This window comes from Narcine bancroftii, chromosome 6 (genome assembly GCF_036971445.1).
Source record: "Narcine bancroftii isolate sNarBan1 chromosome 6, sNarBan1.hap1, whole genome shotgun sequence".
NCBI lineage: Eukaryota > Metazoa > Chordata > Chondrichthyes > Torpediniformes > Narcinidae > Narcine > Narcine bancroftii.
In genome coordinates, this window is record NC_091474.1 from 48,769,047 (window position 1) to 48,785,125 (window position 16,079).

The 16,079-nt window shown below is 46.5% G+C and overlaps 1 protein-coding gene across 3 annotated transcripts in view; it reads left to right on the forward strand.

The window, feature by feature from the left end:
- The window catches only part of ncf1 (neutrophil cytosolic factor 1), a 72,584-nt gene extending 57,230 nt beyond the window's left edge, over positions 1–15,354 (forward strand). For all 3 annotated transcript variants that reach the window (XM_069884942.1, XM_069884943.1, XM_069884944.1), the window contains 4 exons: positions 1,524–1,631; positions 7,994–8,166; positions 11,712–11,858; positions 14,753–15,354. In XM_069884942.1, coding sequence (XP_069741043.1) covers positions 1,524–1,631; positions 7,994–8,166; positions 11,712–11,827 — 397 coding nt within the window. In that variant the 3' untranslated portion in view covers positions 11,828–11,858; positions 14,753–15,354. The remainder of the gene's footprint in view (positions 1–1,523; positions 1,632–7,993; positions 8,167–11,711; positions 11,859–14,752) is intronic.
- The last annotated feature ends 725 nt before the right edge of the window (positions 15,355–16,079 follow it).

Genomic DNA, 16,079 nt, shown 5'->3' on the forward strand with positions numbered 1-16,079 from the left:
ACAGGTATCCAAGATTCGTTAGCTTCTGCAGGGATTGTGCATCTGGTGATGCAGTCATGGCTCAGTAGTGTGAACAAGATCGGGCTGAGCACACAGCCCTGATGTGCGCCAGTGCTCAGAGTGACAGTGCTTGATGTTATGCTACTGACCTGGACAGACTAGGATCTTTCTGTTAGGAAATCCAGAATCCAATTATAGAGAGGGGTGTTGAGTCCCAGCCTCCCCACCAACCTCTGGGAAATGATCGTTCTAAACGCAGAACTGAAGTCGATGAACAGCAGCTTGGCGAATGTTGTGTAGTTCTCCAGGTGGACCAGGCCCCATTGGAGGGACAAGGCTCCAGCATCATCTGTGGAATGGTTATTCAGTGTGTGGGGTCAGTGGTGAGTATATGGGAAAGAGTTGGGAGTGTGTGACAAACAGAGGGCAGATTATGGGGCAGTGGGGACAATGAGGGGTGTGTGGGGGCAGAAGGGTCAGTGTGTGGGGACAGTGAGGAGTGTGTGGGGTTAGTGGAGAATGTGTGGGGCAATGGGGTGTGTGGCAAGTCATTGGGGAGAGTTTGAGGATGGTGAGAAGTGTGTGGGTCATTGGGGAGTGTGTGTATTGGGACAGCGAGGAGAGTGTGAGGATAGTGAAGAGTGGGGCAATGGTGAGTGTCTGGAGACAGTGAGCAATGTGTGGGGCATTGGGATGTGGGGGCAGTGAACTGTGTGTGTGGGCAGTGAGAAGTGCGTGGGGATAGTGGGGAGGGTGTGGGGTCAGTAGGGAGTATTTGTGAGCACTGGGGTTTGTGTGGCCGCAGTGTTGGGTATATGGATCGGTGGAGGAGTGCATTGGGGCACTAGAACAATGGAGAGTGTGTGCGAAATTCTGCAGACACTTTGATTGTAGTGGAGAAACTAAGGAGATCCCACAGCGTTCATTGAAGGGCAAAGATACATGACCAACTTTTCACGCTTGAGCCCTTCGTCAAGGTGTGTGAAGAAAATCAGGCAAGCATCTGATTTAAAAACATGGGGGGAGGGGCAGAGGGAACAGCACAGACCCCACAGGTAAGAGGTCATAGGTGGATATGGGTGGGAGGGCAGAAGGGGAAAAAGAAGTGAAGGGGTGGGGATAGCCCTCTGAATGGAGAGGGAATGGCATGAGGAGATGGAGGAAAGGAGGGAGAGAGAGAGAGAGAATGATAGGTAAGGAGGGAGGTAGTACAACAGTGACATTTAAAAGACTTATGGATAGACACATAGATGTAAGAAATACTCCTGGGTGTGAGTTTGTTGTGCAGTAGGTCAGCACAGCATTGTGGGCTGAATGGCCTGAATTGGACAGACCTGTCCAACTCTGTAACTTGAACTCTTTCTCAGTTCTGATGAAGAGCCATGAACCTGGAACTTGAACTCTGTTTATCTCTCCACAGATGCTGCCTGACGTGCTGTGTATTTCCATTCAATTGCAGATTTTGTGGGGTTTTTTTTAATAGCTTTTGGTTTGCAGAAACTGATTTGTTGTTATTTCAATAGGAAGGGAGAGAGTACCGGCTACTATCCCTCCACGTACCTGCAGAAGTCAGGAAGCACGCTGAGCACAGGATTCAGCATAAACAAAGCCAACATTCCCCCACCACGACGGTAAGGCTCTTGCTGAAGGGTGGTGGGCACCACGCTTAGACAGGGACCCCCCCCCCCAGTAGAAGATCAGGGACTGCAGGGGTATCTCCAGAGAGCAGCACCCTAGCCGTGGCTATGTTTCACATAACTTGGCAGAATGGATTAAAAGACCATAAGACAGCGCCAGGAATCAGGCCACTCAGCCCATTGAATCCGGCCCGTCATTTCCATCATGGCTGATTTACCATCCTTTTCAAGCCCATTCTCCTGCCTTCTCCCCGTAACCCTTGATTCCTTTTCTAATTAAGAAGTTATTTGCCTGTCATAAATATACCCAATGATGGCCTCCACAGCCGTCTGCAGCCACAGATTTACCACCCTCGGGGTAAAGAAATTCCTCATCATCTCTGTTCTAAAGGGACGTTTTCGTATTCTGAGGCTGTGCCCTCTGGTCCCAGACTCCCTCCACCATTGGAAACATCCTCTCCACATCCACTCTGTCGAGGCCTTTCGGCATTCAACAGGTTTAATGTGTTTTTTCCCCTCCTTCTGAATTGCAACCAGCCCAGTCCCAAACACTCCTCATATGAAAACCCTTTCATTCCAGGGATAATTCTTGTGAACCTCCTCTGTCAACTCATTCTTCCTTAGATAAGGAGCTCAAAGCTTCTCACGAGACTCTAAGTGTGGTCTGAGCAATGCCTAATAAAGCCAAAGGTTACATGCCTCCATTTATATTTTAACCCTCCACTGCACCCACTGATTCTCCTTTGTTTGTCCTTCCTGTTCTTTCCTCAAACAAATCCAGCAGTATTTTCAAGCAGCGTTTCCCCAAAGGAAACCATGCTGCTTTCTGCCTGTTTCACATCTATCTGCAAGTGCCCCGAAATCTCATCCTTGATAATAGATTCTAATGTCTCACCAACCACCAGGGGTCGGTAAATTGGGTGTTACCATTCTGTATGTCTAAATCTGTGATTCTCAACCTTTTTCTTTCCACTCACATACCGCTTTAAGTAATCAGTGCTCTGTGATTACTAAGGGATTGCTTAAACATGTGGGTGGGAAGAAAAAGTTTGAAAACCACTGTTTTTAATCATCCCGTTATGTGACTCGTTATGTGAACAGTTTCACAACTCCAAAAGAAATGGGCCAATGACAATTTTTCTCAGGCAAAATATTTCAGTCACAATTGGGTCTAGGGCAGTGATTCTCAACCTTCCCTCCCCACTCACATCCCACCTTAAGCAATCCCTTACTAATTACAGCTCACCAATGGCATAGGGATTACTTAAAGTGGGATGTGAGTGGAAAGAAAAAGGTTGAGAACCACTGGTCTAAATTTATTTTTAATTAAAAATTAATTTAGAATTTAACTAAAGTCAGGCTAATCAGCCTATAATCTCCTGTCTTTTGTCTCTCTCCCTTCTTCAAGAGTGTAGTAACATTTGTAACTTACCAGTCCTCCTGAACCTCTCTCTGGAATCCAGTGAGGTTCACAATATTCTCAGTTATCTCTTTAACAACTCTAGGGTGTAGTCCATCTGTTTTTAGCCACCCTTAGACTTTCTAACTTCGACTGCCCCTTGAAACTCTCCAACTTTTGGCACACTGCAGGTGTTTTTCCACAGGGAAAACCGAAGCCAAATATTTATTGAGTTCATCCGCCATTTCCTTCTCCCCATTACTCTCTCCCTGGCATTGTTTTCCAATGGTCCAATGTCCACTCTTGTCCTTTCACCTCCTTTGTTATGTTACTGAATAACTTGCCTTTGTATTTCATATTTTCTCACCTTATTGCTATTTATTAGTTGTCTTCTGATTACTTTTAAAAGCGTCCTTCTGCTCTGGTTTCCCTCTTCTTTTCCTCTATTGTATGCTCCCTTTTGTATCAGTAGCCCTTATAAATGCTTCCCTGTTCATACTGCACCTCAACATTTTTTTGTAAGGTAAATTTAGGCATACAACATGGTAACAGGCCATTTCGGCCCATGATTCCATGCTGCCCAATTAACCAACCTTTATCAAATCAAAGATCCTAGGAGGTTGATAGCACAATTGTGAACTGAGGTTTTCATTCTCCATCTGCTCTGAAACGTTGATTTCAGCAATTTTAGCCTCACCATCAGGCACGTCCAACTTCTTCAAACACAATGGCTTTCCCTCTACAACCATCATCTTGGCACTCACCCGCATATCCTTCATTACCCCCCGGTTCCCTCTGCCCCCACACATCACAAGGATAGGATTCCCCTTGTCCTTACCTACCACCCCACTAGCCTCCACATCCAACATATCCTCCTCCACCATTTCAGCCACCCATTACGTGATCCCATCACAAGACACATTGTGTTCTGCAGGGTCCGCTCTCTCCGTGACTCCCTTGTCCACTCCTCTCTCCCCACTAATCATCCCCTTTGGACCTACCCCTGTGACCGCAGGAGATGCTCCACTTGCACCCACACCTCCTCCCTCAGCACCATTCGGGACCCCAAACAGTTCTTCTAAGTGAAGCAACATTTCACTTGTAAATCTGCAGGAGTTACCTACTGCATCTGGAATTCCTCTGTGGTCTCCTGTATGTTAGAGAGACTGGACACAGACTGGGAGATTGCTTTGTTGAACACTTTGGCTCTGTCTGCTACAATAGCGTAGATCTCCCAGTGGCCACCAATTTCACTTCTCCATCCCATTCCCTTGCCGACTTGTCTGTCAATGGTCTCCTGCACTGCCAGACAGAGGAGGAACAACACCTCATCTTCCAACTGGACACCTTCAAACCAGATGGCATTAATATCAACTTCTCTGGCTTTTGTTAAAACCCCCCCTACTTTCTTCTTTCCCCATTGTCTCTCCATTCCCTGTCTCCTTTCGCCCAGACAGATCAATTCTACCAAGTTCCTTATAACATCCAATTAAGTCCTTTTGTTGGTCTGGATTCCTCCCCCATGGTTTGAATTGTGAGACTTTCTGATATATCCGGCTTCTGCCTTTTCTTATTTTCCTTGAAGATGGGCTCAGGCCTGAAGCGTCGTAACAAGGAGGGTGGACTCGGGAGAGCCAGTGAGTGTGGTGTACTTGGACTTTCATAAAGCCTTTGATAAGGACCCAGACAGGAGGCTAGTTTGCAAAATCAAGGAGCATGGTATCAGGGGTAGGGTGCTGTCATAGATAGATAGTTGGCTGAGAAATAGGAAACAAAGGGTTGGGATAAACGGGTCATTTTCTGGATGGCAGAATGTGACGAGTGGGGTCCCTTAGGGGTCGGTGTTGGGTCCTCAGTTGTTTATCATTTATGTTAATGATTTGGATGAGGGGATTAATAACTACATATGCAAATTCGCAGATAACATTAAACTGGGTGGTAGTGTGAGGAGGATGTCAGGAAATTGCAGAGGGACTTGGACAGGTTAGGGGAGTGGGTGGAAAGATGGCAGATGAAGTTTAATGTGAGTAAATGCGAGGTTGTCCATTTTGGAGGCAGAAACAAGAGAGCAGAATATTATTTAAATGGTGTTGAGCTTGGGAGGTAACAAAGGGATCTGGGCATACTTGTTCACCAGTCATTGAAATGTAGGTTCAGCAAGCGGTGAAGAAGGTGAATGGTATGTTGGCTTTCATAAACAGGGGATTGGAGTATAGGAGTAGAGAAGCCCTCCTGCAGTCGTACAGGGCCCTGGTGAGACCTCACCTGGAGTATTGCGTCCAGTTCTGGTCCCATATTTAAGAAAGGACATACTTGCTATAGAGGGAGTGTAGTGCAGGTTTACAAGGTTAGTTTCCGACATGGCAGGATTGTCATACGCAGGTAGGCTAGGAAGACTTGGATTTATGTGATGGAGTTTAAAAGGGTGAGGGAAGACATGATTGAGGTATTTAGGATTATCAAAGGGCTTGACATGGTGAAATCAGAGCACATGGTCTCAATGATGGGAGAGACTAGGACTAGAGGGCATAGTTTAAGAATACAGGGAAGGCCATTTAAGTCAGAAATGAGAAGAAATTTTTTTACCCAGAGAGTTGGGGATCTGTGGAATGCATTGCCACAGAGGGTGGTGATTCGCTGGATAGATTTAAGAGAGAGTTGAATAAGGCTCTTGTGGGCAGGGGAGTTAAGGGTTATGGGAATAAGGCTGGGAATGGTTATTGAAAGAAAAAGATTAGCCATGATCTGATAAATGACTCAACGGGCCAATTGGCCTACTCCAGCACCTATTGTCTATTGCCTTCTATAGATACCGAAAAGACCAGCTGAGTTCTTCCAACATTTCGATGTGTTTACCTCACCAAACAGTGTCTGTTCAAATGAAGAACTGGGTATTGGGTGTGTGAAGTTCAGTGGATAGAATTCCATGCCAAATTTAACAGTTGTTCTACAAATTCTGCTTTTCATTTTTTTTTCCTGGGACAATTCCTTCTGCTGAGCTGTACCTAACCACTCCTGTTCCCATGTTCCTGGAGGTCACCTCCTCAGCTGAACATCAACTGCCCTAATTGTCACGAACCCTGTTAGTGTAAAGTGACTTGTATTGTTCTGAGTGGCATTTATCAAATCTGCTCCTCCTCGAATAGTTGTAAAGTTTCAGCTGAGACTTCCCAGCAGATGACGTAATACCGCAAGGTATTTTTTAACTGGAACGTCGTGATGAAGTGGCAGGAATTATGCCCTTCCATGGGTGCAGTGTTGTGTGAGATTCCTGTTGATCAAGCAAGGACGCCCTCTGCCTTCGCCACAGACTTCTCCACCGACTGAGGATGTTTTTCATCCAATTTATCACACGTTACACAAAATACCTTTGCTTTACAGCTGCTTCTCTCGCTTCAGTTCCGCATTCTTTTTAACTTTCTGGTGTTAATTGCCTTTGTTGTTCCCTCTCTGAATTCCTGCAAATTTCAGGGTTTGTCCAAAGTACTGAGATCCTGCTGGTGGAGTCCAGCTACCCTTGTGAAGGGACATTTTCGCTGACTACACACCCTCCACTTCACACAGCCTGCATACAGGTGACAGGGGCTCTGAAATCCTAGGCTCTCCTCAGCCAATGAGGAAAGAGAGTGAGTGGAGCTGAAACCAGGGATGGCCAAGCAGGCAATGATGTGGACAAGAGGATAAATGTTACAGGACATTACAACCAGCTCTCATATCACAGCCAGTGCTCAGAGATGGAGGGCTTGTTAGGACACAGTGTGGCTGAGGTGTGATGCAAGGCTGCAGCAGGAAGCAGACACAAAACTCGAGAAAGATTGTACAACAGGCTTTATTCAGTTAAAAGTCTCTGCTACAGTGGTAGCTGTACTGGTGGCTCCCGAGTGACTGACTCAGGAGGGGCCAGCTCAGGATTATATCCCGGGCGGTTGATTGACAGCCGGCCGGGTGGAGTTAGGTCTATTCTTGTCGGGCGATTGACAGCCGACTAGGTGTGGTCTGTCCTCCGATGATCTTCTTGCAGTTACAAAGATCATCCCCTGCAGTTGTCTAGTGGTGTATCACCACAAGGGGGTAGGCCCTTCAGCCCATACACCTGTGGCAAAAGTAAAACACGAAAGTCTTCAGACACCGTGGTTAAAGTAAAAACACAAAGCAGATCAAACAATGTACTTTAAATAGCAAAGGTAAAGATACATAACTGACATTTCAGGCTTGAGCCCTGGAAAAATGTCAGTAGGTGTCCGAATAATATGGTGGGGGGGGGGGTAGGGGTGAAGGGAGGGCAGGGGGAGGGGGGAATGGTTCTGTGAATGGAGAGGGAAGGGGGTGAGGAGCTGGAAGAAAGGAAGGAAAGGGGAGAATGGAGAGCAGGTTAGCAGAAACTGAGAGGTTGAAGTTGATGTCATCGGCTGGAGGGTGCCCAGATGAAAAAGTCAGACATCGTTCCTCAAATTATAGGTGATCTTGGCGGGATAGTGCATGAGGCCATGGACAGACATGTGAGCATGGGAGTGGGGCGCAGAACTGAAACAGTTGGCCACTGGGAGCTCCCTGTCACTGGTGCGGACAGAGTGAAGGTGCAGAGTGAAGCAATCTCCCAGTCTTTGCCCAGCTCTCTGATGTAGAGAAGGCCACAAAGGGAGCACCAGATGGAGTAGATCACTCCCGCGGATACACGTGAAGTGTTGCTTCACTTGAAAGGGCTGTTTGGGGCACCGAATTATGGTGAGGGACGAGGTATGGGCGCAAGTGCGGCACTTCCTGCATCCACAGGGGAAGGTGGTGGTGGGGGGGGGGGAATGATTGATAGGATGGGATAAGTGGATGAAGGAGTCACGGAGGAAACGGTCCCTTTGGAAGGCAGACAGGGGAGGAGAAGGGTGTTTGTGCCAACTATGGTGCCTACATTGAAGGCAACTGGAAGAAAAGGCACCCTCATTAACTGACATGTTTGCAGATCGACCATTCGAAATGCCCGGAGCATCCACATGGCGGAGAGGAAACAGATCAGCCAAGATACCTACAGGCGCAACAGTCGCCGCTTCCTCCAGCAGAAGGACAGGAAAAGTGATGCAGTTGCAACCAGGAATGTGTGGAGACAGAAGCAGGATCCAAGAAACTCAGCCCCAGGTAATGACAGCCCCAGATACCTTCCAGTGTAACACCTGGGTATCACTCCCCATACCAGACCTACCAATGGCAGGTACCTTCCAATGGTTCAAGATTTCGTTTATTGTCATGTGAAAAAACAGTGTCATATTACGCAAAATTGCTTTTCCCGCTACAACCAGATGGATTCGCTAACAGCAGAACCTGCCTGAAGTTCCACTTACAATCCAAGCAAAGCACAGTTCTTCCAAAAGTCACTGAGTGTCTGTACATTTGTCCCGGCGCTCCCATGCCCTCTGCAACCACACAGAATCCAGTCCAAACTGTCAGCAATCCTGAGCTACGTCACACTTATTCACCACCCCCCCCCCCCCATATCCCCATACCAGACTTACCAAGGCCAGAGACCTTCCACTGTTACACCTGAGTACCATTCCCCATACCAGATCCACAAAGGCTGACACCTTTCACCATAACGTGCCCCCCCCCCCATTTTTGACCCACCAAGGCAGAGAATGTCTGCCATTACACCTGTTCACCAGCCAGTGCAAACTGTGAAAGTGTAATTTGAGTGTGTGAAATAAATTGGATGGATTACTGGGGCAACTTCTGGGGGGTGGCATGGACTATCTCTTCATCTAGACAAGATATCAGAGCTCAGAGTGAATGTATGGGGTACTCTGCTTTCATTTCCACAGCACACCCCTGGAATATTGTGTTAATCAGGGCTATCCTCCTGTGGTTATGGCCATTGCAATCAAATTTAAAACACGACCTTGAGTCCACTTTGAGATGATCTGTTGTGGAGCCAGATCTGTTGACATCAATGTTCCCAAATCCTAACCTCACTCCCCGCTCCTCGGATACAGAACCTCAGTGTTGTACTACAGGCAGCACAGGTAATATCTCAGCATGCAGGAGAATTTGAGATGGGGAGAGAATAGGATAAACAGACCTGTTACTGTGGTGTATGTCTAAATTTAAAAAAATTAAAAGTAACCCAGAAGCACCTACCTTTACCAGTGCTCTGAAGTGCTCCCGGTCTTGGATTGGAACCTCCGCTGTCGGATTTGCAATTGGCTTGCCTGCTGAAATCAGAGGGTAGCAGCAGATGAAATGTATTCTGCCTGGTGGTCAGTGATTAGTGGTGTGTATTCCGCCGGGATCTTTGGTGGGGCCCCTGCTCTTTGTGATTTTCCATCTACCACCGTCCTCTTCTCTGCACTCTTTCCTTCCTGTAGTTTAGCGACCAGAACTGCACACAATACTCCAAATTTGGCCTTACCAATGTCTTTTACAACCTCATCATAACATCCCAACTTCTGCACTCAATAATTTGATTTATGAAGGCCAAGATGCCAAAAAGCTTTATTTACAACCCTGTCTACCTGTGATGCCACTTTCAGGGAACTGTGTATCTGTATTCCCAGATCCCTTTGTTCCTCTGAACTCCTCAGTGCCCTACCATTTACTGTGTAAGTCCTACCTTGGTTTGTCCTTCCAAAATGCAACACCTCGCACTTGTCTGCATTAAATTCCATCTGCCACTTTCTGGCCCCTTTTTCCAGCTGGTCCAGATCCCTCTGCAAGCTTTGAATCCTTCCTCACTGTCCAGAACACCTTCAATCTTAGTGTCATCAGCAAACTTGATCTAATTTCCTACATTAGCATCCATATCATTGATGTAGACAACAGACAACATTGGTCCCAGCATCAATCCATGAGGCACACGACTAATCACAGGCCTCCAGTCTGGAAAGCAATCATCCACTTCCACTCTCTGTCTTCTCTCATTCAGCCAATTTCAAATCCATTTTATAGCCTCTCCATACCTAGTGTCTTAACCTCTGAACTATCCTCCCATATGGGCAAAAGTGGATCCAAGTTATGGCAGCTAGGGCACATGCCCTGGGTGCCACTTGCAGGGGGTGCCACTGTTGTTGCCTTGCCTGCACAGTATCCGAATCCCTAGCGCAATAAAAAATCTCCATCCTAGGGGTGCATTGCTGTCGAGGCTCACTTGAGTGCCCTGGAGCTCTGCTCTGGCAACTCGCTGGCCACTCCGGCACCACACTCATTGTGGGATCAATGGGCAAAATGCTTACCCATAATCCCCCACGCAGCTGGAACTGTTCTGCCAGCACCAGGAAAATGCACTGCACCCAGGACCGAGTCTACCATTAAGTGAACCAGGCCTCAGAGGGGGCACTGCTGACCCTCTGAACAGTTGCAGGTAAGACTTCATTTGACTTAAAGTGGCAGCAACGTTTATGTTTGAATCCCCCAAAGTGCAAGGAAAGAGATTATATGCATGGAGCAGGAATAAAAATCCCTCGCTTGTCTTTCCCAAAGTTTATCTTCACCGGGAGACCCCTTGTGTTCTTGTGACCTGCAGTGGACTCTTGCAAAACAAAAGGAAAGGCGGAGCTTTCATTGAAGTAAGTGGGGAATTACGGCAGTGAGAATTCAAGAGTTCACCCTAATCCCCATTCCCCACTGAAGCCGGGCAGAGTTATTCCAGGATGAGAAAGGAAGTTCAGCTACAGGTTCCCCCTCTCGGCTCCGCAGTCAGGCCAGTTCAGTCTGGTCTTGGGTGCGGGAGGGGAGACATTCAGTCACCGCCGGTGCAACGTCAGTTAACAGTAATGTGTTTGCAGTTCTCCGGACATCGTGCTCCTGTACCCGGCTCTGGAGTGGCTGCATGTCAATATACTGTATATTCAACACGCTCGTTTCTTGAACAAAGCAAATTAGTCTAATTGCATGGCAGGTGCAGAGGTTTTAAACCGAGGAGGAGAAGGAGTTAGAGAGAGAGAATTGTTGCTTTCCCTTTTACCTATTGATGCTGCGTGTACCTTCGAGCTCTTTTGGGTAGTGCATGACAATCACTGCCTCTGCAAACTTTTTCCTGTTTAAGTATATTAATATTTGTCCTATCAAGGAATTATAGAACTGGAAAATAGGCACAAGAAAGGATTTTAAATACAACATCATTCAGCAATGATCGTAGTGAATGGTATAGCAGAAGAATGGCCTCCTCCTGTTCCAGTTTTCTTGTTTTTCTTGATCATGTGCATGTATGTGTGTGCGTGCATGTGTCTGTATGCTTGTGTGAGTGTGTGTATACACTGCAGGCCAAGTTAATGCATTAGGGACAACTTGGATGCTCAGGATGTGTGTGTATTTACACACACTCAGGTGACCTTAGCAGTAGGTGTTTGTGTAGTCCTGCAGAATGTATGTGGACAGATGACGAGGTGATCTGGCCCCTTAAGTCCACTCCATCCCCATTCAGCACCATCCCCATACCCTTTGCTCCATCTCTGTGGTGAGAACCTGCAACCCCACTCACTGGATTACTGTGCTCTGGTTAAAGAAGCATCCTTCTCTCTTGCTCCACAGTCTCTGAAGGACCAGCTGAAAGACGCTGTTTACATGTATGAGTATGACCCCCCTGGATCCAGCCCAACTTATCTGCTCTGTTAGAGATGTCTGTGAGCTGTTGGATGGTGCTCTCCACATTTATCCAACTCCCTGCAATAACAGTTCCATCTTTTTTTATTCAGGTGGCATCAACCAAAGGGAAAAAAGAAATAAGATGGTTCCAGAAATACCCCCGCGTCCAACACTAATGGAGATCTTGGCTAACTGTACTGAAGAAACTAGGAGTAAAATACAGTGAGGGGCCACCAGGATAGAGATCCTCAATGCAGGTATGACTGAAGACCGTGTAAATGGGGTTATAGGTGTGGCCGATAGTTGTGTTGTTGCGGTTCCAGGTGTGGTCAAGGGCTGTATTGATGGGGTTCCAGGTGTGGTTGATGGATGTGTTGATGGGGTTTCAGGTTTGGACAATAGACGTGTTGATGGAGTTCCAGATGTTGGCAATAGTGAAGTTAGAGGTGTGGTTGATGATCATGTTGATGGAATTCCAGGTGTGGTCAATGGCCGTGTTGACAGGGGTCCAGGTGTAGTTGATGGTCATGTTGATTGGGTTCCAGGTATGGTCAATAATCATGTTGATGGGGTTCCAGGTGTAGTAGAGGGCCGTATTGATGGGGTTCCAGGTGTGGACAATGGTCTTGTTGATGGAGTTCCAGGTGTGGTTGATGGTTGTTTTGATGGGGTTCCAGGTGTGACCAAGGGGCATGTTGATGGAGTTCCAGGTGTGGTTGATGGAGTTCCAGGTGTGGTTGATGGGGTTCCAGGTGTGGTTGATGGTCATGTTCATAGAGTTCCAAGTCAGAATCAGAATTTATTGTCATGAGGCAACATCATAGTGTAAACATTCATATAAACCACCTTACAAAAAATAATTAAAAATAGTGTGGGGAAGGTCAAAGTGAGGCAGTGTCTTTGGTTCACTGATTATTCAGGAATCAGATGGCAATGGGGAAGAAGCTGTCCTTGTGCTGCTGAGTGCTCGTCTTTAGGCTCCTGAACCTTTTTCCTGATGGTAGTAGAGTGAAGAGGGCATGGCCTGGGTTGGGGGGAGGTGTGGGTACAGAGTCCTTGAGTGTCATGATGGATATGACAGAAGGTTGTGTTGATGGGAACCCATCTTGGATCAAAATCTGTTTATGGGGTTGGAGACTATCAGATTGCCTTATTAATAGGTTCCTGCTGTGGTCAGGGACTGTGTATATGGGGTTCCAGCTATGGCTGATTGCAGTATTGATGGGGCGACGTGAATAGTTGAGGTCTGTATCAGTGGTATTCAAGCTATGACAAGGTGATGGATAGGGCTCCAGCTGTGGTTGAGGACAATGTCATGGTTGATGGGATTCTGCTACGGTCGAGGACGGTGTGGATGTGAGTTTCTGATGTGCTCGGTGGCCATGTTGAATCGGTTCCAACTGTGGTCAAGGGTCATAGCCTTGGGATTTCAGTTCTGCCCTATGTAAAGGGGGTCCAGCTGCATTGATTGCTGTGCTGAAATTTCAGCCGTGCTTGAAGACCTTTTTTGACTGGGATCTTCATGAGGTTGAGGGACATGTAAATAGGCTACAGCTGTGGTCGATGCTCATGTTGCAGGTGATCCACTAGTGTTGATCTTTTATCAAGGTTGGTGTTGATGGAGATCCATCTGTGGTGCAAACCTGTGACGGCTGTGTTGATGAGGATACAGAAGTGACCGAGTGTCTTGTCGATGTGCCTTCAGCTGTGGTCGTGGGCGATGCTGATGGGGATCCAGAATCAGAATTTATTGTCACGAACGTGTCATGAAATTCATTGTTAGGCAGCAACATCCACAGTGTAAATATTTAGATAAACCACCTTACGGAATAATTTTTTTAAAAAGTGCTAAAAACGTCAAAGTTCGGTAGTGTCAGTGATTCATTTTTCATTCAGAAATGTGATGGCAGAGGGGAAAAAAACTGTACTTGTGCCACTGTTTTTTGGCTCCTGTACCTTTTTCTGATGGTAGCAGAGTGATTGTGATGGTAGGCGATTTGCAGTGGGTCCAGACCTATGTTAATTCTGGCCATGGCCAACCTCTCAAAGTATTTAATCGCAAGAGATGTTAGTGTTACTGGGGGTAGTCGTTGGAGCCATTCACTATTCTTCTTGGGCATGATTGATGCCCCTTTTTGAAGCAGGTGGGAACCTCCGACTGCAGCAATGGGAGACTGAAAATATCTGCGAACACTCCAGCTAGCGAGTTGACACAGATTTTCAGTACCCTGCCAGGTACGCCATCAGAGCCTGACAGCTTCTGAGGAGTCACCTCTTAAAAGCTGATATTGTCCTGATATTGATCTCAGAGACACATCTCACAAGGTCATCAGCTTCTCCGGGGTTTCTCATTGGACCTGTTGAATTCTCCTTTTCAAAGTTAGCATAAAAAGGGTAGAAAAGCATCAAAGCCATTTATGATGTTTGGCTTTGCCTTATACAATGTAATGGTCTGCAATTCCTGTCAAAGATGGTGATTACCTGACTCTGTCTCTAGCTTCTCTCAGAATTGACTCTTTGCTGATAGGATAGCCTTCCACTAGTTGTACCTGGACTTCCAGTAGAGATCTGGGTCACTGGCCTTAAACGCCATCAACCTCACCCTCAGCAGATTGTGAATCTTTTGATTCATCCACAGCTTTTGGTTGGGTTAGTCGTGGTATGTGCACATGGGCACGTGGGTACTCATCTACACAGGTCTTTATGAAGTCAGTGAAATCTGGCCAATGCCCTGTGGTATTATGGCAGGCTCAACGTGAGACCAGTGGGAAGAAGCATTAGATTGAAGCACCCTGGCCTACTTGCACTTTGTCATACCATATACAGCACCCCCCCCCCCACCATTATTTTACAGTTAGCAAAAGCAAAGGCAGTTAAAGCCCTCATCTGTCTGCAGCAAATTCAACCCATCCAGTTCACATTATAGAATCAAGTTCAAGGGTTTGAGGTAATCGTGGATTTAACGGGAGACACAAGACTGAACTGAAGGTGGGTCTAAAGTTTAAAATGCTGAGGGCTAGATTCAGATTCTATGACTCGACAAAACCAGACCATTGAGATTCATCTGTGGAGCGATAAATCAAACATTTCAGTTCAAACCTGATGAGAGGACGGCAGAGTGAACCTTTCATCTCTGTTTCTTTCTCCATAGATGCTGTGTGATCGGAGTGGTTCCAGCAATGTTGCCTTTGGTTTTGAAGAGTGCCTAATGAAGCTCAATCTCCTTCAGTTCCCTGGCTGACCCTGTGTGGGGGAAGTAGCTGCTCCTGTCCTGCATTCTACTTTTTCTGCATTAAACCCACAGTTCTCGACAGTGGGCAAGTAACATTTGCCAAGCTTGCTTCAAGAGTCAAGTGGATGAAGGCAGACCCCTGTCCCTCTACAAATATTAACACTATTGTTAAAACAATAAAAAGACAGTTTTGTTTGCTTCGCTCAGTCTAAACATTTCCAGAACAAATGTGGTCAAGTTAAAAGAATGCATGTTGTGATTAATTTGTAAATTAGAAAGCAGATCATCCCTCCAACGGGCGCACAGAAAAAGATCATCAGACTCCTCACAGGTACTGGGGTTTTGGCAGCTAAAGCAAACTTTATTTAACAGTAGCCAGCTCTGCACATTCCACTGTTTAACAATGAGAGACAATGCTCCACTGCCGCAGTCTTTCCATATGTTTCAAAGCATCATTTGTCAGAACGCCTGATGCCATAGTGACATTGATAATTATTAAAGCAATTTCTGTCACCGAGAAATCATCCATGGTTTAATATTAATTTTAGGGAGTTGGATTAAAGTCAATATCATCGTAATCTTCATTTCCATTATCTGACACTTGAATATCATCATAATTTTCTTCACTCTCCTCTATAACCTCAATATAGTCCTGATTGAGATTTGGCTCCATCTCAGGTGGTGGCTCATAGTCGTATGATTGGTTGTCCTGGTTGTCTGATTTGGTTAATGCGTTCTCTGCAGGAGAACGGACATAGTTAGAAGATTATGACCTTCGTTGATACACGAGTGTGATAGTCCCATTGTTGTGAAGAACCATAATACCATAAGACACATGAGCAAAAATAGACTATTCAGCTCACCATTTAATCATGAGCTGATCCATTTTCCCACTCAGCCCAACTGCCCAGCCTTCTCCCCAGAAAAGGTTCCAATGATCCAAGAACTTGAAACCCTGCCCCCTGCACCATCTCTTCAGCAACCCACCTGTCTGCACCATCTTCCTGATCTGACCTTTGATTTAACATCCCATTGATTGACGCAGCCCCTTTCAAGAGGGTCTGCGGTGAGATTTGCTTTGATACTGTTACACAGGCAGTGGTCAATCATTGCAAGATGTTCTCCTCAGCGGCGTAGGGATGCCACTCCCCATGATAGGGTGACTCATGTTTCAGTCCATACCCTGTAAAGTCAGAACCCATGGACTGGGTTCCTGGCACCTGCCTGCTGTGTTTGGCAATACCAG